The 24,684-nt window shown below is 31.8% G+C and overlaps 1 protein-coding gene across 1 annotated transcript; it reads right to left on the bottom strand.

Annotated features, from left to right (window-relative positions):
* Window positions 1–1,990: 1,990 nt before the first annotated feature.
* On the bottom strand, window positions 1,991–7,415 carry LOC102626762 (hexokinase-3-like). The gene is made up of 9 exons (XM_006470637.3): window positions 6,743–7,415; window positions 5,535–5,685; window positions 5,253–5,435; window positions 4,980–5,054; window positions 3,654–3,809; window positions 3,438–3,536; window positions 3,224–3,351; window positions 2,781–2,862; window positions 1,991–2,649 (listed from the first exon to the last, which is right to left on the bottom strand). Exons 1-9 carry the CDS (start codon window positions 7,018–7,020, stop codon window positions 2,269–2,271), a joined length of 1,533 nt encoding a protein of 510 aa, XP_006470700.2. The 5' UTR covers window positions 7,021–7,415; the 3' UTR covers window positions 1,991–2,268.
* Window positions 7,416–24,684: the final 17,269 nt, after the last annotated feature.

The raw sequence follows: 24,684 nt of genomic DNA, 5'->3' as shown, positions 1-24,684 counted from the left end.
TATATTGGATTTATAGTGTATTTACTTCTTAGATTAGGAAATGAGAATGATTTTCACTCCTCATTGATAATGTTTACTGGCTAAAAACATCAAAGAATGAGAATGGATTTTGGATAGGACCCATAAATTTAGGAATGAAGAATGCAAATCATATTCTCATGGAGAGGTGAGAATGAAAATGGGAAATAAATTAACACTTTTATCCCTAAAGAAAATTAAATATTCCTTTTTACCCATTTAAATAATAATAATAATAATTTAAAGAGGAATAAATTTAAACTTTATATTTGTCCTTTTATATAGGTATAAAATTCTAACAGAATTCTAATTGCTTAAATGAAAATGAATATGTTCAAATGTTCGTAAACAATGTTATAATACTTTGTTTTGTTAGTTACAACTTTCTAATTGCATGTTTATTTTTCTTAAAAATGTTTACTTATTTGTTTTGTTAGTGAAAAATATATAATTTTAACTAAAGACATTTTAGTAACTTATAACAATCTATTCTAATTCATATTCTCGTCCATTCCAATTCTATCTCATTCCAATTCCTACTTATTCCAATTCGGGGGAAATAAACGCACCATCAGTTTTATTCGATTACAATATGAAATCTACTTTTCAACTTTAAATTTATACTATATATAAGATTGAGTGGATTCAATGAATGAATATATGACAATAAAAAAAAAAAGATCATTACTTTTATTTAAGGGAAAATATATTTTAATCCAACAGTCCAAGAAGAAAGATTGAAAATTTGTTAAGTTACTAAAGATCTGTGATTCGATCCTCATTTACATAAGTAGGGAATGGATTAGTTGATAGAGATAGGAAGTCTCAATCCCTAAACACCAACCTTTATCCCACTATTATCAATTGAACTCAGATGACCACAAGCGCATTGAGCATTCGTGTTTAATTGAGTTATGCTCAATGGGCTTACATATATATTATATTATATTATACAAATGTATATATTAATGTCTTAATTCTTTGTATGATATTGAACAATTTATTTGTACTTATCCAAGCTTATACGAGTCATCACTGGTAGCCACCACTAGAACATTTGAAAGTGCCCAAGGCTTCGATCTTTCCTTTTCATTGCCTACAATATGCTTTGATTAGCAACCACCATCAAAGTTTTTTAAGGACTCTATTAATAGACGTTGACCTTATATTCTCCACCGAACTCATAAGATGAGGTCAATGATCAACTGCCCATTATAGTGATAGGTGGATAAAGAAATAAGATAGGTCCAATTTTTATTTTTTTTAATTTTTTTGGGAACTAGTATGGTACGATTATGACTTTGTTTAGGGATACACTGAGTCTATGTTGTAAAATCAATGTGATACATTATCATATTCAAATGATATTGTATGCTTTTATCATATTTTAATGATATTGTTAGCTTTATAGGTATTTCGCGTCCTTATAAGATTCATTCAATCTAATAATAATGCACAGAACTTAAGTGCATTAACATACATATAGAATGCATTCAATTCCTTATATTTCACTAAATCGCATTGCATTAAAATATTATTTTTTTAACTAACTCATATTTTACTGCAATTTTTCATTGCATTACACTGCATTAAAAAAGTAGTTAATACAATAAAAAATACCTAAAGTAACCCTCGCGTGTAAATAATATTATTTTATATAATATAATTCACATTATACCAAATATGATATTATATTACAACTTAATGTAATGTATCTTAATGCATCACGTCATAATGTGATATAACTAATACAATATAATGTAATATAACATGCCAAACGCACCTATAATGTATTTCGTTCCACAAAGTTAAAACGCAGATTTTGAGGCTAATTACCTCAGAAAACGCAGATTTTGAGGCTAATTACCTCAGTTAAACTCTAATTTAACATTATTGCAAGCCTTAACAAGCTTCAAATCTCCATTATAAAATGACATACAATACATCCAAGGGTTCCACTCAAGGCATCATATCGTGAAAAAAAGAAATAAATAAAAATTAAAAATATTAAAATTTTCATTTTTCTGGTAAGGCAAAGAACAATAATTTTCACATTGCCAATGCTAGCTTCACTGTACAATGACTTCAAAAGAATTTTGAAAAAAAAAAAAAACATAAGGATACAATGAGGGAAACTTGAGAAAGATTAACTAAGAGACGGACCTTTCCTTTATATATATGAAACAGATAAAATGAATTCTACATTTACAGGGGCTATATTTATATATAGATAATCATATATATATATATTTATAGCGGCTGTACGGTATCCACACTATAGGATGAATGCGAGGCGGCTAAAAGGGCTGCTCCAATGCCTGATCCGTCTTCTGTAACCTTAAGTATGACATGTTGGGCAATATCGTCACCTAAAATGTCAGTCAAGGCTTCGTGCAAGTACTCTCTGAATAATGTATAGCTTGAATACAAACCCCCTTCGATTGCAACAACCGTTCTTCTCATTCGAATATCACTCCTACTTCGCCCACTACTAATACCACCACTCCCGTCCCGCCCAATCTTCTTCAAGATCCCAACAATACCAGCTGCAGCTAATCTAGCAGCTCTGCGTGTTACTACGTCACATATTTTTACAATGAGCTTCCGGACCTTTAAAGGTACGTCTGGAATCTGAAAAACACAAGATAAAGCAAACAAAACAAGGATTGCATCAACCAAGTGATCCCATTGACCCAAAAAAAAAAAAAAAAATTCATTTGATGGACGAAAAGCCCAAGTGAAGAAACAAGTGACTCATCTACCTCGAGAACATCATTCAAGATTCTTGCTACTTCTGTCAACTCTGGGGAGTCATCTTCATGCATAGCTGCCATCAACGGTGTCCTGCAAATCAGCAAGTGATACATTATCTGTCTGTTGACAGTTTTGTAAAGCTCATAGTCCTATATTGAGCAAGCAGATGGTATTTAACAAATATATCATATTTTACAACTACCACACTGCACATTACAACTTTGGACCCCTTATTCATGATGGAAAAAAAAATGCAATAATGTCCATGCATCACAGATCCATTTGCATCATGAAACTGGCCAAATGTAACTAATGGAACCCTACCCCAAGAAACAACCCCAACAAGCATCAATTAAGAAATGCATGCTTATTGGGATGCAAGAATGTGTCTATGTTCATAAACGAGGGAGAGAGAGAGAGAGAGAGAGCAAATTAAATATCAAAAGAATACCTCAAGATGAAGGGCATTGATAACCTGGAAGAAGCAGGTCCAAAGATATCAGACTCCTCTGACATCCTGAGAATCACTCTCCTAACGATATCACCCAAATACATTCCCGATATCATTTTCTCAAAACCCTACAGCAAAAACCTAACAAGTTAGAGCTGCTCCTTCAATTATTATCAAACAACAAAAAGTGAATATAAGGCAAAAAAATCCTCACCTGATCATTTGGATTAGGACTTTCTGCATCTAAATCAATATCATATGAAGTTCTAGGCAAATGAGATGACCAGAAATTACCCCATTCCATATTGACAACCTAATCAAGCAAAAGAGACTCAATGTAAGCGTGGGATAATATCTGACACATAAAAATTGATCACACCCTCAAATAAAGCAAGGAGATAATGTCTGACTAAGACAAAAGAAAGGATACCATGCCTCCAGAGGTCGTAAGAAGTCCCTGACACTTGATAATCGCATCTGTCCGTTCCAAATAGCATGCATTAGTGCCCGTTCCAATTATCACTGCAGCAACAGTGTCCTCATCATGATAATGCCCAAGAGCTAAAGTCCCGACAGTATCATTTACCTGCTTGGCAACAAATAAATTTGGGGAAAAAAAAAGTATTCTCAACAACTCATTTTCATAACCCAAACAAATAAAAGGTGACTTTCCCACAGCTTCAATTCCATCTCAAGCATCATTTTCTAGAGGGATAGATTATAGTAAGCCAAAAGACATTATCTTCAGTTCACTAATGAAACAAAGATAAATCGTGTAAAATGTCCAGGGTCAATCTTGGATCCCCACTAATTGCGTTTTAGACTAAAACTTCATTGGTGTAAGTATACTCAACTATAGTAATCAGCCATAACCCATACGAGAAGGTGTGATAACTGCAAACCAAATTAATGAAATTACAACATAACCAATAGCTATGAACTTTATTCCACTCATAATTAATCCCAACTATTATGTAAAAGCTTCCCAACAAGACACTGCAAATATTTTAATAGGCCAACTTTATCCTGAAAGGTCTACAAGAATTTCATATATGGTCATAACAAATAGCTCAAGCCCCTAAACATACTAAAATTTATTATTGAATCCAACACACCAACTATTTCCTTCTGCCACAATGATAGATCTTTTAATTCTTATTACATTGTGATGCTTGGTCTCAGAAACCAAAGAAACCATAAACGGATAAGACTACACACTTGACAAATAGAAGAGACAAGATCCATATATGCATTATGTATTTTGAAAGATGTGGATATAACCACTAGAGTGGTCTCAATATAAAAGTTATCACTTTAGATTTTGGATATGATCAAGGGACCTCAATTCTATATCATGCAAATTAGTAATCCTTGCTGTTTTCGAAGTAATATGGAAGTGAAAATGTAATTTTTCCGGTCTTTGTAATAAATTTGCTTATAGTTTTCATCCCTAGATGTTACATTTAGCCTCTTTACGTTTGCTACCTTTCTTAGAGTCGCTTTGTTAAATTACAACCACAAGAGCATCAGCCTAACTCAATTCAACAACTTGTTGATTTGACCTCATAAAATGTCATGAAAAGTACATAAAAGCATAGGAAAAACTAAAGCGACAAATTCAAGACACTAAAGCATACTTAGGACAGATACCAATATCCATTTTTTATTCTAATGCCCCTAAAAATTGGAACTTGCATGCGGACTTAACTCACAACTGAATAGCCAAGTTAATTATAGACAAGGACAAAGTACTCACCAGTGCAGCTACCCGCATATCTAAGCCTCTCTTGTCCAGAGCTCGTTGTAAGCTTTCAGCGACTTCTTGTCCAACCTACAATGAATTGCTCCATATGTGTCAAGGCTAATATATAAAAAGGGCACCTGCAGTTATGAAGGGCAGATTTGAACTATGTTCACCTTCTGACAAACATAGTTCACATCCACACTTTATAAGTTGCGTCTGTCCAAAGTCTAACCAACCAAACAAGTCAGCATAGAGAAATTTCAAACGAAAAAATGCACAACTAACCATGCTTTCAATTGCAAATCCTTTGGTCCATTTGATTAGAATCCCTGATGACACAGACGTCTGTTTGACGGGGAAAGAGAATGTAAATCCAAGTTCTCTTCTTCTGATTGGAGAAGGCTCAGAACCATTTCCTTCTTTTTCAACAAATTGCTGCAACGCTGAAGCTATAAAATCAAAGAGATCCTGCAAGCATTTAAACCAACTAACATCTGTTAACATCAGAGCATAAAAGATTTCAAAAGCTTGACAAAATAAGTGAATATACGAGGCAAATATATTCACCTCACTTGTGCCAGTCATCAATTCTGGGGGAATGGGTTGTCGTTCCACATCTGATGATAGAATAGAGGACCTTTGACCTCCTAACTGGACCCTTAAGACCCTAAAATTAGTACCCCCAAGATCAAGAGCATAATAAATTCCTTTCTCACTCCTGTTAACAGATCAACTGTTAATTCACCAGAATAACCTATGGACACATTAAATCAATAAATGACCACATAAAATTACACAAATCAAAATATTAATCTCATCAAAAAGAAGTTTAATAATGTTAGAATACTATTTTGTCTTCTTAGGGTGATATAATTTTCAATACAAGTTTTTACCTAACATAGCTCAATCATAAGGTAAGGAGAAACACTACTTGGCAACAGTAGTATGCTCACTGTAGCCATTATTTTCCAATCATGCCCAAAACTGAAGCAACATGAATGCATACAGAGCATGTATATTTCTAAACAAATCTATCATTCAATTGCTAAATTACATCTACAGTTGAAGATCTTAGGATAGAGAGTAGCTAGCACTAACATAGCCTTACCAAATAGGGATTCACTAAGTTTTAATTAAAAAAATTAAAAAGTAAACAAGATATTACAGATTCCATTCAGAGTCTCTTCAAGTAACAAAACCTCATATCCCCATGGGAGAGAGAACTTAGAGAAACCACTTCAGGAACCTAACCACAGTACCATCATGCAAATAGTTCGACCACAATAAAAGAACTGAACAGGAAAAAGTATAGCTTTGAAAAAAAAAAATTCCCTACTCACAATGTGGAATGTCAAAAGAACAGATAGCATTATATTAACGTAGATAATCATAAAGTGAAAATCTTTACATCAATGCCAATTCCAGAAACTCTGTAGATATCTCCTAAAAGAATGTAGCCAAAAAAAAATACATATACATAAATTTTTTTTTTTAAAAAAAAAAAACTAGTTAAAGCGAAAGGGAGTTACAGCAAGACCAAAAAATGATATCAAAACCGAAGTGGGAATGGCAACGAATCATTAACTTAGCAGTTAAATGAGACAACCCACATCCAAAAAGTTCAAATAACAACGGAATGGAAAAACAGACATAGAAACAAATAAAAACAAGCACCCACAAACAAAGGTGTATGATCAATATTCTTGATAATAGAAGAATTTTGAATTTTCGACATGACATATAATATTTCAGAGGAAGGGATTGTTTTGATATACCCAGTAGGAAGGTTATCAACAAAAGTGAGCAACATTTTGAGCTTAGAGCCACCTTCAGAAGCCAAGCCAGCATGCATCTCAACAGCCATAGCATCAACAACTTGCCTTAATCTTGAAACAGTAGTCTCACAACCTTCTTCCAACTCTCTCAAAACACCCATCACTCTCTTCCACTTCCTCCTGCTCTTCACTCTTTTACCCACCACCACTCCCGCCACCACACACGCCGCCACCGCCACCCCAACCGCCGCCACCGCTACCACCCCTCTTCGCCCCATACTCTCTTTCTGCCAAATATATTATTATTATGATCATATATCAAATACCCATATAATAGTAATAAATAAATAATCTGTTTATCAGTTGGTTGATCAATTAGGCCAACTAAAAACGACCCAGTTTTGCAATGAACCGTCTGTTTTATCTGTGTCTCTGTGCATAAATACAAACTATGAAGAAACCCCAGAAAAGATCATTGATAAAAATTCAATCTTGTTTGGGATTTTTTTTTTAGTGAAATTTTGATTGTAAATAACCTGTTCGATGAAATGCTTAACAGAGAGTTTTTAATGATTTTATTAAAATTTTAAAAGAGAAAAAAAAAATAAAAGAGAGAAAGAACGAAAGAAACAAAGAGGAAATGAGAGAGTTTCTTCTTAACAAGTTGTAGCGTTGGAAAGCGAACTCTACGGTACTTATAGGGCAACTGAATTTACGGGTTTGCCCTTAGAAAAGCTAATTAATGGCAGATTTGTTAAGAGAATCTTTGGATTTTCCTTTTTTTTTTTAAATTTACTGAGGTTATTGCCTTAACGGGGATTTTGACTTTGGGGATGTAGTTGGGTTTGGGATTTGCCACTAGATTTGGTGGATATTACGGTCTTGCCACGGACAACCTTTATATAGAAGTCGGTTACCTTAAAATCGTGTTTGAAAATTGAAAGTTGTTGTTTGATTGTTTGACCGAAAGATTAAGACCCTTTTGAAAGCTTTTAATTTTATTTAATTAATTATAATAATCGGAGTTACATCCAGGTTCGAAAGTTTGGGGGAATTATTCGTGACTGTGACTTGTAATCACGCCTAGCTTAGTGGATTAATCCCATTATTGATGCCCAAACAAAATTTATTTGAGTGACGATAGAATTTTAAATTTTTGTATAAATTTTATTTTATAAAAATTAATATGACCTAAATTTATTGATTCAATGACAATATAAAATAATAAAATAAATTATATCGGCCAAGATCTATCTAATTCAATTAATTAAATCATACCACATCAATTTGTACAAATAAATTTACAAAGAGTTTACATCTTTATCTTTACTGTGTTTGAGTATACAACAAGGTTATAAGAAATTCAATATCCAACAAGGGTGATATCAAGATTACGGTTATAAGCCTTAATGCCACGGATATTGATATTATTATTATTATAAAATTTTCTTTTGTTGATATACACAAGATTATTGTAATGTTATTGTCATAAAGTTCCATTGTACACAATACTTTTTCAATATTACCATTATAAGGATGGATCAGGATCCTCTCTTGATCTGATCTTTATCTGAGCAAATTCTGTTAACATGATTGATGGTTAATAAATTAAAAAAAAGTAGTTAAATAATAATCATCCACTAACACTAAAATACAAGTGGCACAAAATCTGTAAAAAATCAAAAGTGTTCAGATCAGGAGAGAATCCTAATTCTATAAGGATCTCATTGCAAATAAAATTATTTCAATGTTACCGTTATAAGGATCTTACTATACACGAGATTATCTCAATATTACCGTTGTAAGGATTTCATTACAAATGAGATTGTTTCAATGTTGCCGTTATAAGGATTTCATTGTACAAGAGATTGCATTAATGCTACCGTTACAAGGATTTCATTGTACACGAGATTGTTTCCATATAGCAGTTATAACAATCTCATTGTGCATGAGACTGTTTCACTATTATAGTTATAAGGAACTCTCGTGCACGAGAATGTTTCAATGTTATAATTATAAAGATATTGCCTATACATAAGATTGTTTCAATGTTACAGTTATAAGAATCTTATTGACTAAATTCATACCAAAAAATTAAGAAATTGTATATCTAATTTGTATATTTTGAAGTAAAGACTAATTTTAAGTTCGGAACATTCAATTGCAAATAAGTATGAATAACCCTCATCATATAAAAAAAAAATTAACAAAAAAACCGAACCAACCATCAAGAATAAATTTATAAACACATATAAATGTAATGAAATTATATTTACTTGTGAAATGAAGCTTGAGATCGCAACTTTATAATTTGAAATTGAATTTTGACGATGTTATTTAAATTTTGTAGAAGTAAGAATGACAATCTTATTATTTATAATGATTAAGTCATAAAATTGTATAAAACAAGACAATTATGGAGGCTAAATTCTCTGCCCTCCTAGAACAATTAATTACCTCAAACAAGCATTGAAGTAAATAAAAGTAGAGCAAAATACTTGTCGGCATCAAGTACAACTGCAATAACTAGTGTGAAAAGGTACTGTACGACATCGTTGCATGAAAAAACTTAACCGAACCGGTAAGGTTTGTCACTAATAATCTCTATCAACACCTTCCTCTTTCGTTAACTCTTTCTCCTATTTTTGTCACATGCTTCACGTTCGGTCTTTCTTAACTACAGTAATTTTTTTTAGTCACCTATAATTAAGTTTAATTTCCATTTTGATTAATCTTTTACTACATTTGAGTAAGATATGAAACTTTAAGCAGCATTAATGCGTAATTTAAAGCACCACTAATGTGTAAAAATTATAGTATGAGATCAATGGTTAAATTTTTTTTGTTGAAAATTTTAATCGAAATTTTTAATTAAAGATTAAACTAGTTCAACCCATCTAAGATAGATTTTATTTTTTGAATTACTCTTAAATAAAAAATTAAAATGTCAATATTCATGCTCACGGGCCTTTTAGTAAACTTGAACGAAATTCCTAAGGTCAATTGTATTAAAGTCACTCATTTTTTCATACTCCCACACAAAAAAAGCAAAAAAAAAGAAAAAAAAAAAGTAAAGTACCCATTTGTCTTAAACCACAAAAGGGAGGGCAAAATAGGAATAAAAATTAATAAAGAGGGGACAGGAAGGGAGGATTTTGCCGTAGGATTTAGGTTCTTTTTGGGGCATAAAAAAATAAAAGGAAAGAAGGGCTTGTTTGGGACTTTGGGTTGCCAACTTGATGGACAGCACCGCAGCAGAGCCAGCTACACTCAGAAGAAGAAATAATTATAAAAAGACATCAAAACGGCGACGGTAGCTGCGTATCCGCCGCCGTACACTGCCAGCTGTGCTCCGCTAATTCCAGCTGTGCTCCTCACTCACAGCTCCCAAATTAATAAAGCCCTGTACCACATCATTTTTTTTTCTTGTTTTTTTTTACTAATTTCTAGTTTAATTACTGTTGCCGTCTCTTCATTTTTACTATTATTTTAATACTTTTTATTCTCTCTACTTTCAGTAAAACGCTGTCAAATTATATTAAAAATATTAATAATCATCAATCTTTCAACATCATCACTAAAACATAAATAAATTTCCAATAGTGAAAGTTTTATAAAAAACATGTTATTAGATTTTCCAGATTAATTTTAGATTTATAAATTCTTTTCTCCAAAGAATTTTACTCCAAAATAATTATTTCTATATTTTGAATGCATCGAACAATCAATCAAACGACTGAATTTTTTTAATCTTTTGCACACAGAAAATTATTCTTTATTGAGACAGGCAGGCATTGTCGCATTGAGCTGTTTTCTTTAACGATGTTCTCTTTTTTTTTTTTTTTTTTCAAATAATTGTAATGTCTGATTTTTTTAGTTAAATTAGAAAAACAACATTTAATTGGAGCCAAATGTTTCCGGCGAGTGAGCCGATACATTCCACAAATATATTATCACTTGTCGCGATATATCCTGCAAAATGTCGAGGGGTGCGGTTAAGTTTCGTGCGCGTTGTGGGCGTTTGTTTCCTGAACACGTGTGAATAGGACCGGCGTTGAAACATCAATTCGGTAGAATTTGGTGGGGTCCACGTACAATGATGTTCATTAAATTCTAATCTACCGTTGGATTGCAAATACCTTCTTTTCATTCACTTTTTCTTCGGAACAAAATAATAAAAAGTCGTTGACTGAAAGACTTCGACTTTTCTATTCTACACAATACCTCGAGGTATCAAATTCTAGTCTGCTAGTCTGGATTACTGTTGGATAGTTAAAAAATTAATAAAAGATAATCATCGCACGGCGGTTCAAGTTATAAAAAGGAGGGGTACAATGGTCATTGTGAATGTTAAGAATTATAATTGCTTTTACTATTTTTTAAAAAAAATGAAAACACAATTATTATCAAAATTATTTTAAAAAAAATTCTAAGATAGCCAGCGATTTTGACTTGTCTTTCAAAAATTAGCTCAAATTCAAAATTTTTTACTTTAATTAAGAGAAAAATGAAGTATTTTGGAGGATAAAATACACCAAACTTGTTGACAACTATATGTCTATCAGCGTCAGTTACCTTACAGTCATTTAACGTCTCTTTATTATTATTTACATTAATTTTATTATTTATAGGAACCTTATACATTATTCGCATAATATATTCAAGATATTCAAACAACGAGAAGCTTTTTTATTCACATGCACAAACAAATTAGAAGAGTATTATACCTTCTATGAAAATAAGGAGGTGCTAATATCATACTATGTTATAACTACTAATCATAATCTGTAATATAAAGATACATACAAAATTTCATTTAACCAGCCAAAAACATATCATTCCCACACTAATCTAATGTGGATCTTACTTAGTTTAACTAGTAAAATCTTTTTTTAAGATATTATAAAAGATTTGGCTTGATGGTTCCAATTTTCCGAAGATTACAAACTTAAGTCCATAACAAACAATAATTGGTGCACAGAAACTTTTCCCATCTAAATATCTTAATTTTAACTTACTGATATGATTCTTCTTTTACGTTTGAAAAATTTTCCTTTCTTATTATATAACAAAGAAAAATAAAAGGGTAATTTTCCTGTGATTGTGATGCGACTAATCGAGATATCAAGGTGGGGTATATGGATTGTGATTAAAAGGCATATACAAATCAAATTTTGCTACCTATTGTTTCCTGTTTGCTATCAATTATGGTAATGACTTTGCATTTTTACGTGGTTATAAGAAAAGTCAGCAAGATTGATTATGATTCTATTTTTATGAAACGTGTGAAGTTGCTATCAGGAAAAGTCATTTCTAGAGGCCTTTATTCAATTTAAAGTAGGAGTGCTTGGTTAGAAATTGATTGATTTCTAACTATATATTTCCCTTTTTCACTTGAAGAATTTTCTAAAGGCTTCTCTAATTGGCTATCAATTATGGCTTCTCTAACTATCATTGAAATATGGTTATTTTATTTTATTTTATTTTATAAAATTTACATTATTATGTATTAGAAGTATAACGTTATGTATCATTAAAATGTGATTTAACTCGAGGGTTTAATTAACTGGAGCAATACTCAAATTCAAAGATGACAACTTTGTTTAAAATGTTGATGATCTCAATAGGGCTTTTGACCAAAATGGGGGCCACCAATTCCGAAGCACCGGCTAACCAATTTGAAAGAACATTCAAACCCTAGAGTCTAAAATTCCCAAATTGGCACCTAATCATAAAGATATATATATTTGTCGTCCGTCTTGGTGCAACTTTTATTTACCTTGCAATTTTGACTTGACCAATCAAAACCTTCCCCCCAATCAATTTGTTATTTTAAATGAATCATTCAATTATTTACACGACTCAGTCTGTTATTGGCCACTACTTAATCGCGTGCTTAATATTTTATTATTTACTTCTTAAAAAATTTAAAATTCTATGGAGTTGTTAGTTTGCTCGTTCCAACTATCATGCATGCATGTACGACATGTCGCTTTTATCAAACAGCGTGCGGTTGGTGCCCAGCTAACTAATTTCAAGTGGACTCGTTAAACAAAATACCAAACGACCAATTATACATGGAGGGCACAAGACCCATGATGCTGACCATCTCTACTAGATTTTCATTTTCATTCTTTTTTTTTTGGGGGGGGTTATATATTATCCTTTTGTTATTTCAAGGTTTCAACCATGCAAAAACAAAAACAATTAATTTCAATCATTTTGAAGTGTGTTATTTCTATAAATAAATTATGAAAAATAACATTTTAATATTATTTTTTTCAATTACCGTCGTCGGTCCAATAATATCATCACATGGTGGTATTTGTCTTTAACAATTACGCCAAGGAATGTGAGCAATAATTACTGTCCAAAACACTTCGGAGGCTAGTGGTTGAATTTGACCCCGGCTTCTTCGTTCTTAAAATTTGCCAAGTGTAAAAATGTATCAGAGTAATTATAGTTTATGGATGGGCCTGTAAGGCTGTGACAATTTAATTGCACTTCGATTTTTAAATGTTATTAAATTCGCGAATTGTGTGAGAAAAGAATGAATGAACGTCGTCGCCAGATAGCCGTTGTAACCCAGCGGAAAACCCTAAGAAAAGCTGATGACTTGCGATTCGGGGATATGTTAAAAGTCATAATCATTATGATGACACACAATCAAAAAGCCATGAAATGATGAGCAATTTTCATTTTCGTGGGCATCTTCGAGATCTTGGTTTGACTTCTGCAACAGCCAATGAGATGCTTCGCATTGTTGAGGTGTCAAAGTGGCGTGTTCTGTCTTTTAATAAAGTATAAAATAAATGTGGTAGCGACAAATGCTGATGATGATTCTAGTTGTGAGAACTTGTGCACCAATCAGACATCAACAAATGGAAGCTAGTTCATAAATACCCAAAACTCCCCATTCTTTGTCATAGTTATTGTGTTGTTGCCTTTTTATAATCAACAAATGAATACACATTGGAACTTACTTATTTTGTCATTTGATTGAGCTCTTAAATGATGATAAGAGATATTTATATAAGTTTTTCTCATATACGAAATGAATATATTTGTAGATTATAGGTAAATGATTAATATGTAAACATACTATAAATTTATAGATTCTAATTAATTTTTGTATTTGCATAAAAAGTCTTTGAAATTAATTAATTGATATGTTAATTCTTAAGGAATATTTGTTGAGTAATGTTGGAGATATAAGATCTAAATGGAAAAATGTGCCATATCCATACTTTCTAGTGAATAAAGAGAATAAAATAAAATATGTGAATGATTTAACCAATATTTGTGACTCATGGGTGTCAATATTACGAAAAATCATGGTAAAAAAGAAAAGGGTTATTTTGAGAATTACAATATATCAAATGACTACAACAAGTATTTTAATCTATTATTTTGTTATTAAATCTTTACAAATCCTATCATTTTACTATATTTTCTTTAGTTGACCAGTTAGTTGATTAATAGAATACTAATTTTACTTTTTTTAAAAAATTATACAAATAGAGGTATCAAATATTATATTCATGGGCTCATAAGGATTATTTTTAGCTACTTTATATTTTAAATTTATAATATTGTAATACTTTGCGACTTTGTGTGTTATTTTTTTATAAAATTATTCATATAAAGAATAAAATTGGTATTTTAGTTTTACCAATTGACTAGCTGATCAATTAACGGTAAAAGTATGATAGTAAAATTATATTTTTTTATAGTCATTTAATATATTGTAATTCTTAAAGTAGTGAAACAATAATAAAAAAAATTGTATAACATGAGTGGCTGAGGTAACTAAGCACCATTCACTTCTATATGTTTGTAATAATTTAATTTGATTCAATTTCTTAAGGACGTGTGAATCTCATAGACCAAAAATTAGTTGATTTCCCTTTCTATCTTTCTTGAAAATACTTAAAAAAAAAAAGGGGAGAAAAAAGAAAAAATAAAGTAAAATTCATCAACCTGCCGACCGAAAGTGCACATTTAATAATAATTAGGGTTGATATCTATGTGGATATTAGCGTCCAAAAGTACTTTAAAAAATTTCCAGTTGTTTCCATCATTTTGGCTCCACGCACGCATTCACAGACCGCAGTCCAAGCCTCACGATGAAAACATACACAACACAAAAAACAAAACTTTGTTGTAGGAAAAATCGAGTTGGCCATTGGCCTTGGCATCAAATTGTGGGCGTCATTGTCAAATAAAAGTGGGTCCAAGTAATTGAAAATAAATCACAGGAGACCCAAAATTAACATACTTTGCAGAAGCGCAGTCACAGCCGATTAAATTATGTTTTGAGATAATAACGAACTATTTACGTGTTCTATTATAATTTGTAAAAGAATAATGTTTGAGATCCAAGTGATCTGACAATTTATTTAAAACTATTATTTCAAATCATTATAATTACTAAATATTTATAAAATTAACATCCAAAATGATTTGATAGTTGCAGTTAAATCAGCATAATTTGGACTCAAAATATGTATTTGAAATTCTCTCTCTATCAACTCTTATCCATTATTACGAGATAAATAACAGTAATAATATAGATATAAATTTATTTTATATAAATTGATGTAGCATAATAAAATTAATTGAATTAAATATTTATAGATTCACATAATTTATTTTTATTTTTATTCAACCAATAAATTAATGCTAAATTAATTTATATAAAATAAATTTATACACGAATTTATAACTGTATCAACACTACAAAATTAAAGTCTTATAAGTAAGAGAGAAACTAAAATCCTGACGGCCGACACTAATTTTTTTTTTTTTTTTGGTTGTGGTAGGACTCAAATGTATATTTCTTAATTTTCAAGATTAAGGTTGCGAAATTATGATTCTCTCATGCTCCTCATAAGTAAAAATTTATGTGAGTGATGGCGATTAATATAAAAAAAAAAAAAGAAATTAAATTTTCATTATAACAATTACCAAAAAACACATGATACGAAATTTTTAAAAATCCAATAAACCTTTGTATTAGGAGAGGCTGCTGATCCAATACTTGAGATACAATACAATACTTGCAAGCTCACCATCTCGCTAAAATCTCGCGAAAAAAAGAATAGTCCTTCTGTCTCAAAGCCGTTAGCCGCGTTCGGAAGCGGAGCCGAGTCGAGGCAGATTGCTTAAGGGCTACATGCATACAGAAGTATAGCGTCTAATCGTACGCACCCGTGCGTACGGTATCTCAGCAGACATCGCTGTCACAGACAACATTGACGCACGTTGCTAAAATAAAGATGAAAAACGGTCTCGTGTCGGTAAAAGAAAATTATAAAGGCCTCCAGCTATAAGGGGACCACCCCAGACCCGGAGAAACGACACGTGTTGGTATCTGCGCCTTGACAGCTAATAATCTTTGATTGAATTTTTTTTTAAAATAAAGAGGGACCACTCTACTAGAAGGTGACTACCACCACTGCCCCATTCTGTTAATTGATTTCCCCATTTTGCCCCCTCTCTTCCTTGAACCTCGTGCAGAGCTGCGCATACATCATACTCAAGTCACACGATTTTCCGCGTGCCCCGTCGGATTCGTGATATATGTGTGGTCACGTGATGAGCCACGTCAGACACCAGTCATCGAGTTGTTTTCTTTTCTGTGCATCACTCGAACGTTTATAATTTTGCTAGCTTCTTGGGAACCGTCTGATCAGTAAATCGTATTGATCAACGTTCGATACTCGTAAGTTTTTTAACAGGGGCTCGTGCCATCCACGAGAGGCACGTCAAAAGTAATTAACGTCTTTATTTGCTGAGAAAATGGCACAATAATATTAGGAGAGAAATATTTGAAAAATATGGATGGTTTTTTAGTAAACTTATATTTTATGAATTTTTTGTTTTTTACTCGTTCAAATTGTTTTTCTCAAAGCTAAATAAATAGAGACTAGAGAGTGAGCCAAAGTAAAACCGACAAAGTGATTTGAGATAAGAAATTCTCACATTTAAAATGTTTCACTATTTTGAAGACGATGCTAGGAAAATGGTGAAAACACTTCAAACATGTTTTTTTTTTTTTTCTATTCTCTCTGATTAGAGTGAAATTCTTTTTAAATTAAGATTCACACTTCTTTTGCAATTAGATAATAGACACGACTTAATTTTTTTTAAAAGATTTTATTTATGGTATATTTAAGATTATAATATCGTAGCTTTCAGTCCACAACTATTGTCAACTAATAAATCAGTAATTAGAGGGCGGATATCTTATGATCTCATGATTAAAATTGAGGGTTCGAGTTTTTTCGTATGTTTTTAAGAAGAATAATGATATAGTCACAAACTCTTGTATAAATTTATCTTGTACAAACTAATGTGACATAATAAAATTAGTTAAATTAAATATCTCTTGGCCCACATAATTTATTTATATTATTTTATATTTTCATTCAACCAATGAATTAATGACACATCAGTTTGTATAAATTAAGTTTGTACAAGAATTTGTGACTGTATCATCACTCTTTTAAGAAATAATTTTCTTCTTCTCTTTAAAGTTAATATTTTTTTGGCTTAGACTTCCATTACAATACATAATCAAGGTACGCCTCTGTGAGGCATTGAATTGAGACCTTCAAGTTCTGTCAGCCTTTCTGATTCATTTATCAGTAATTTGTATTATAATTAACATTTTCATAAAAAAGAAAAGGTTAAAATGCATAAATTAATACAGGCTTCAGTAATTACATTAGTTTTCTACCAGCTGGTCAAGTTTAGGCTGGAATCGGACCTAAAAACATACATAATTTGGGCTGTACTTAAAGGCTTTGCCTAGGCTACTTTGATCCATTTAAAGACAAGGTCTGGGCCAGTTAAGAGATGGGCCTTCTGAATTAAGGGACGGTAACTGAATAAATGCTTTAATCAATTGGCTAGTACTTTTCACACCCCTTCATTATCCTCATAAAACTCCTTTCCTCATGTAATTATATTTAAGGACAAGCATTTTAATTTTAGCTAAACTCATAGTTTTCCTTTCTCCGAATCATTTACTGCTTTTAGCTAGAATGAAAAAAATTCAATCTTTTTTGGGATTTTCCATTTTCCAAAAATAACTTTCTATAAATATCTTTGTTGTAGCAATACAAAGTATATGGCCCAACAGCAGTCTGGATCCGTCTCTAAATTATTTCAAAGCTACATAATATGGCTAATTTTCAGACACGATTTGTTTTGAATTATTGAATTATTGATGTCATGAAACAAACATATTATTTTATCGAATAAAATTAAAAAATAGTATAGCTTATATAGTAATTTAGGAACTAAAATCCTTAGGATTTGGTCAAGCTGTGCATTACAAAGAGTAATAATAAACATCTCAAATTTTTTATCCAAAATTTCATCTCAAATGATGTATTATTTAGTAATCCTTTACAAGATCTAAGTAAATTTGTTATATTGTCTCACTAATCAATTGATGAACATCACATTATTTGAGTTCTATTTAAAAACAAAAAGTGTTTTTGCCCATTTATGGTTAGGTTAAAAACATTAAAAAGATTGTCTTTAGGAGGTTTAAAGAGGACTAAGAAATGGGTCTTTAATGCATTGAGGGAGACGAGGCACGACTTCTTGGTGGTGCCTATGAGTATTGAAATAACCAAAAGGTGGTCTTTGAGCTTCTAAAGACAGAAAGAAACCTCTAAGGGAGGTTAACATCTCTTCAGGAAGGACAATGAACCATTGAACTTAGAAAAAAGAGAAAAATATGTTACAAGGTAGTGCCGACAATGGCTTGCAACGACACTCAGATAGTCAAGTCAGTGGTGTGGTGATAAATGGAGAAGACCTCACTTGGAGGCCATTAAGCTGAAAGAAAAAATAAAAGTAGTTGAGAGAGTTCAAGAATGAGAGAGAGCATGGAAGTCCTCCTTTTAGTTTATCTTAACTTTATTTATAAGAGTATCCCTACAGGCGTTCTTGGTCCATCCAGATACGTGGCGTGGGCTTATTGATCTCTCCCTTGCTCAAATAGAGGTATTTTAGTATATTTTTATTTTATTCAAATATTTAGATTGCATCCTCTCTTTGCGATAAACTCATATTAATTCCTCAAATTATATAAAAATAAGGTGTTGACTGTCCTTTTCCATGTGGCAGACTGTCATTAATCCTTTAGATTATGTAGGGATAAGGCATAGGTTCTTCCCACATGGTAGTGTCCTATTGGTTCCTTAGGCTTGACAAGCATGTCATTTGCACAGGGACGCTCTAATACAAGTTGACTTATTTGTTCCCTTATGGTCCCAAGTTCGTACAATGACCAATGGGATAGATGTACAGTTCTTGCGGGAGAAAAATGATATAGGACTCCCTGGGGAGGACTATCAACATCTATTTGGAGAGGATCCTTTTTAGAGATTATCTTTTCGAAAAATCCTTATGATGACTATTCTTTTAGGGAGGATCACTAGGATCCCTCGGGAGAGGTTCCTTCTGGGGCATCTTTATGGTGATTACCTTTCTTCAAGGTATCCTCTTAGCGTCCATAGTGCATCTTCTATTTTCTTGGTTCATCCTTTTCATTTGAAACATTTTACTTCCTAATTGGCTTACCTAAATTGAACTACAAATAAAACATTTAGAATATTTAGCACTACTTATATCACAAAATCTTATGTGATCATTTGAAATTTAAAAGTTTTTATTTGCACTAAATACAAAGTTCTCTAAGCCCTAACCTTTTAAAGTCCAAAAGAAGAGTTCGTGTCTGTCACAGTCACATCTTTTAAAAATTATTATAAAAATTTTTTGGATAAAAGATTTCTATGAAAATGAAGAAAAGAGCAAAGCAAACTTCTGCTAGTGCCCAACAGCCCAAGAGATCAAATTGCTTAAGGTAAGTTACACTAATATTTCTCATGTTATTAATTGATTTATTATAAGTAGTATTGTCATATTTTGTTGCCATTTATGTGGACTTCATGAGGGTCTATCGAGAATCTAGGCATATATGATAAACCATAACATATATAGCATTATTAGATTCACATCAAGATTGCTGAGTCTAATTTTCTAAAGAAAAGTTATTCTTTAATTATTTACAACTGCTTTCAATAGAATTTTTTTCTTTATCCCAATTTGATTAGAAATAAAATAAAAAACGTAAACATTAAAAATACATTTTTATTAAAAAAATAAATCACCTTAATGCATTGATAAGATTACCAATGGTGCCAATTAATGTGTTTTATCATTATCATTATTACTATCAACATCACTTCATGAGTAGTGTTAGCACTTGTACACGGTGGTGATGACAATGATAGTGTTTGTGTGTGTAAATATTTTTTTACAATTAAATATTTTTTTAAGTAAATAACAAAGAAAGATAATTTTAGAAAGCAGTTTATTCAAGATAAAATCTATCTTCAAATTGTTAAATTTTCTCTAATAAAAATGTAATTGTCCATCTATATCAATGACATCTTTCATCGTGATCTCACCTTTATTGAAATGATCAAATTATCCTTGACTTATTAAATTTTCACCATTATAATAGAGAGTATCTATGCTATTTAAATTCGAGCCTTATGGAGACTTTTTCACCTTTCTACGAAATATTTAATAAATATATATTTCTTATTATTTGTTAGTGAGAGTAGATTTTTGAGATATATTAAATTAACATGCAGACTATACTATAAATGTATTTGTCTAGATTCTATAAATTCAAATTGTGATACATATATTGTAACTTGTTGAGTTGTGTCCCACATAGGCTAGTAAAGGGAGATATATGAGTTTATAAGGAGGATATATCACTTCACCTAATAAGTTAGTCTTTTGGGTTGGATACCTAGAAATCCTAGGTCAAGACCCCCCAATTGGAATTAGAGCAAGACTGCTCTTAAAGATCGAAGTATGGCAACATAAAAAATAGATCTTGAAAAGTTCAATGGCAATAATGACTTTAACATGTGGAAAGCGAAGGTGGAAGCTCTATTAATGACTCAATGTTTGGGAGATACTCTAAAAAGGGGCACAAAAAATAAGGGAAAAGAAGCTTCTTCATCCAAGACTGAACAAAAACTTACTGAAAAAGATAAGAAAGCAATGAGTATTATCATCTTGAGTCTTGTTGGCTCAGTGATAATGGAGGTGACAAAAGAAGAGAATAACTGCATTATGGGAGAAACTTCACTATGTTTACATGAAGAAGTCACTAATTTACAACATTTATATCAAGAAAAGAATGTTTACACTAAAGATGGCAGAAGGATCATCACTTGATAAACACATTGATGAGTTTAATCAAGTATGTGATACACTTGCCACTACTGATGAAGCTTTTGATGATGAAGGGAAAAAAATTCTCCTAATAAGCTCTTTACCAGAGTCATATAAGCATTTTGTGGATACTTTACTTTATAAAAGATAGATTTTGTCACTTGATGAGTAAAATCCGCCCTCAATACCAAAGAGCTTCAAGAAAAGCAAGGCAATATGGTAAGTGGCTTAAGTGAAGGCTTGGTGGCAAGAGGTAAAATTGAAAGAATTAAAAGAAAGAAAAAGAAGCAAAACAAAACAAAGAACAAGAACTTGAAATGCTTCAGTGCCACAAAGAAGAGCATTTTAAAAGAGATTGTCTAGAGAAGAAAAACAAATCAAAAGATTCAGAGTGGAAATGATGTTGTTGCTGAAGAGGCAGAATATAAATCAACATATGTTCTTATTGTGTCTGATGTCAAACAAGAAGACAAATGGGTACTAGACTCAGATTGCTCTTTCCATATGTGTCTGTTAAAGAATATTTTACTGATTATCAAGAATTTGATGGAGGTAGAGTGATGATAGAAAATAATGCCATGTGCAAAATCACAGGTATGAAAATTGTAAAACTTAATATGCATGATAATTTTGTCTTTGAATTGAAACAAGTGAGACATGTTTCTGACTTAAAGAGGAGCTTAATATCCTTGGGTATGATTGATCAGATAAGATGCAATATTAAGATAAACATAGAGTATTAAAAGTGGTTAATGGATCTACTATCTTGATGAATGGAATAAGAAGTAATGGATTATATGTCTTGGAAGGGAAAACAATTACTACTGAGTTAACAGTGACATCAAGTGCTAGTATTGACAGAACCAAACTTTGGCACTTAAGACTTGGTCAAATGAGTCAAAAGGGACTTAATGAGCTCTTTAAGTAAGGGCTCTTAGGTGATGATAAGATTGGTGCTCTAGTATTCTATGAGGATTGTGTTCTTGGTAAATCAACAAGGACAAATTTTAAATCTTCAATGAATACATCCAAGGATATGTTGGATTATGTGCACTTAGATTTATGAGGTCCAGTACATGAGTCATCTCTAAGAGGATCAAAATACTTTCTGTCAATCATTGATGACTTCTCAAAGAGGGTTTGGGTTTATAGACTCAATAATAAATATTATGTGTTTGAGAAGTTCAAAGAATGAAATGCATTAGTTAAGAATCAAACAAGCAAGAAAATGAAGAAATTAAGGACTGATAATAGAATTGAGTTCTATAATCATGATTTTGATATTTTTTTGTTCAAAAGAATGATTAGCTAGACATAAGATTGTGAGGTTAACAATTCACTAAAATAAGCTAACTGAGAGGATGAACAGAGCCCTCATGGATAAAGTGAGAAGTATGTTAATCCAATTAAAACTTCTTAGAAGTTTATGGGCTGAAACCTATAACACTACTTATTATTTGGTTAACTTGAGCCCCTCTACTGCCATAGGTTGCAAAATTTTATTTAAAATGTGGAGTGGAAAGCCTACAAGCTACAAAGATTTAAATGTATTTAGTTGTCAGGCTTATGCACATATAAGCCAAAAGAAGTTGACACTTAAAGCTCTTAAAAAAGTTTTCATTGGTTATCCAAATAAAGTAAAAGGTTATAGAATTTGGTGTTTATATTTGTCTTTGCCAAAATGTACAATCAGCAGAGGTGTGGTTTTTAATAAGGAGAAAATTGTGAATAAATCTCAAGCAAGTGAAGATAAACAAGCTGTCAGTACTGATGATGTTCAGTTTGAGGTGGAGGCACATGCTTAAAGTAACTCAGATGATGCTGTAGACTTATATGAAGCTGCTGAAGATTCATATGAGCAATATACCTTTCAACAACCTACTTAAGAACATTCTCAATTGCAAGACTATCAACTGACTAGAGATAGACAAAGAAGATATGTGAAAGCCCTAAAAAGATATGGATATGTAGACTTAATTGTAGATACTCTTTACTTGGCACTTGACATTAATAAGGAGAAACCTAAAAGCTTCAAGAATGCTGTTAACAATCAACATAATAAAGAATGAAGGTCAGCAATGGATGATGAAATGTGCTCTTTAAAAAGAAACAATACCTAGGAATTGGTTCAGAAGCTAAAGAATAGAAGAATAATGGGTTGTAAATAGGTATACAAGATCAAGGATGATATGACAAAATCTGATCCGAGAAGGTTTAAGGCAAGACTTGTTGCAAGTGGCTATACTCAAAGAGAAGACCTAGACTTTAAGGAAGTATTTTCACTAGTAGTAAGGCATGCATCAATTATGATATTATTGTCTTTAACTGTAGTATTTGATATGGAGTTGGATCGGTTACATGTCAAAATAGCCTTTCTACATGGTGAGCTACAAGAGAAGATTTATATATTACAACTTGAAGGATATATTGCTCCAGACAAGGTTGATCATGTATGCTTACTCAATAAGTCTCTCTATGGCTTAAAGCAGTCTCCAAGGTAATGATATCTCAAGTTTGATGAATTTATGGTCTCACATGAGTTCAAAAGGTGCAGTTATGATTGTTGTGTGTATTTTAAGCAATATTAGGCTGGAAAACACATATATTTATTTTTTTATATGGATGACATGCTAATTGCATGTAAAGAAAGAACTGAGATAAATAAAGGACTTGGGTGTTGTAAGAAAGATATTGGGTGTGGAAATGATCATGAACAAACTAGAAGAGATTATCTTCTTATCTCAAAAGAACTATATGAAGAAGGTGTTGGAAACATATGATATGCTTCATGCAAACCAGTGCAGAGTCCTTTGGCTACTCATTTTAGGTTATGCAATCTATTTTGTCCAAAAACTGAAGATGAGAAATCTGAAATGCAGAAGATTCTATATGCAATTGTTGTTTGATGCTTAATGTATGCTATGATCTTAATTAGACTTGATATCTCATATGTTGCAAATGTGGTTAACAAATACATGGCAACACCTGGTAAAGAACATTGGAGAGGTGTTGAGTGGATATTAAGGTATCTCAAATGCACTTTAGACATTGGTCTGGTTTATGGCAGAACTACAGAATAAATAGAACTGAAAAAGACTTATGAGGTTATATAGACTTTGACTATGCTAGGGGTTTAGATAGAAAAAGATCACCCATTAGCTATATGTTTATGTTGAATGGATGTTTGATCAACTGAAAGGCAAGTTTGCACCATATTGTAGCTCTTTCCACCACTAGAGCTAAGTATATTGCTGCAATATAAGCAATAAAAGAGGCAATATGATTGAAAGAGCTATTAGCAAAACTTGGACTGATTCAAAAGTCCATTACAATCTTTTGTGACAACTCAAGTGGCCTGTATTTGTGTAAAAACCCAGTTTATCATGAGAGAACAAAACATATCGACATCAAGCTTGATTTCATAAGTTCATAAGAAATGAAATTTCAAAGGGTACCATTAAAATGGCCAAAATACACACAAGAGAAAATTCCTCTGATATACTTACTAAGGCGATCCCAATGGCTAAGTTCAAGGTTATATTAGACTTAGCTGATTTGTGCAGTATCTGATCTTGCTGAATAACTAATGAATGGGTCAGTTTAGGTGTTTGATTTAAGGTGGAGAATTGTTAAGTATGTAATGAATCCAAACACACTGTGAATGTGCG

The sequence above is a fragment of the Citrus sinensis genome, chromosome 2 (genome assembly GCF_022201045.2).
Source record: "Citrus sinensis cultivar Valencia sweet orange chromosome 2, DVS_A1.0, whole genome shotgun sequence".
NCBI classification, from domain to species: Eukaryota; Viridiplantae; Streptophyta; class Magnoliopsida; order Sapindales; family Rutaceae; genus Citrus; species Citrus sinensis.
Note: the sequence above shows the minus strand (reverse complement) of the source record. Positions and strands in the feature narration are given on the sequence as shown.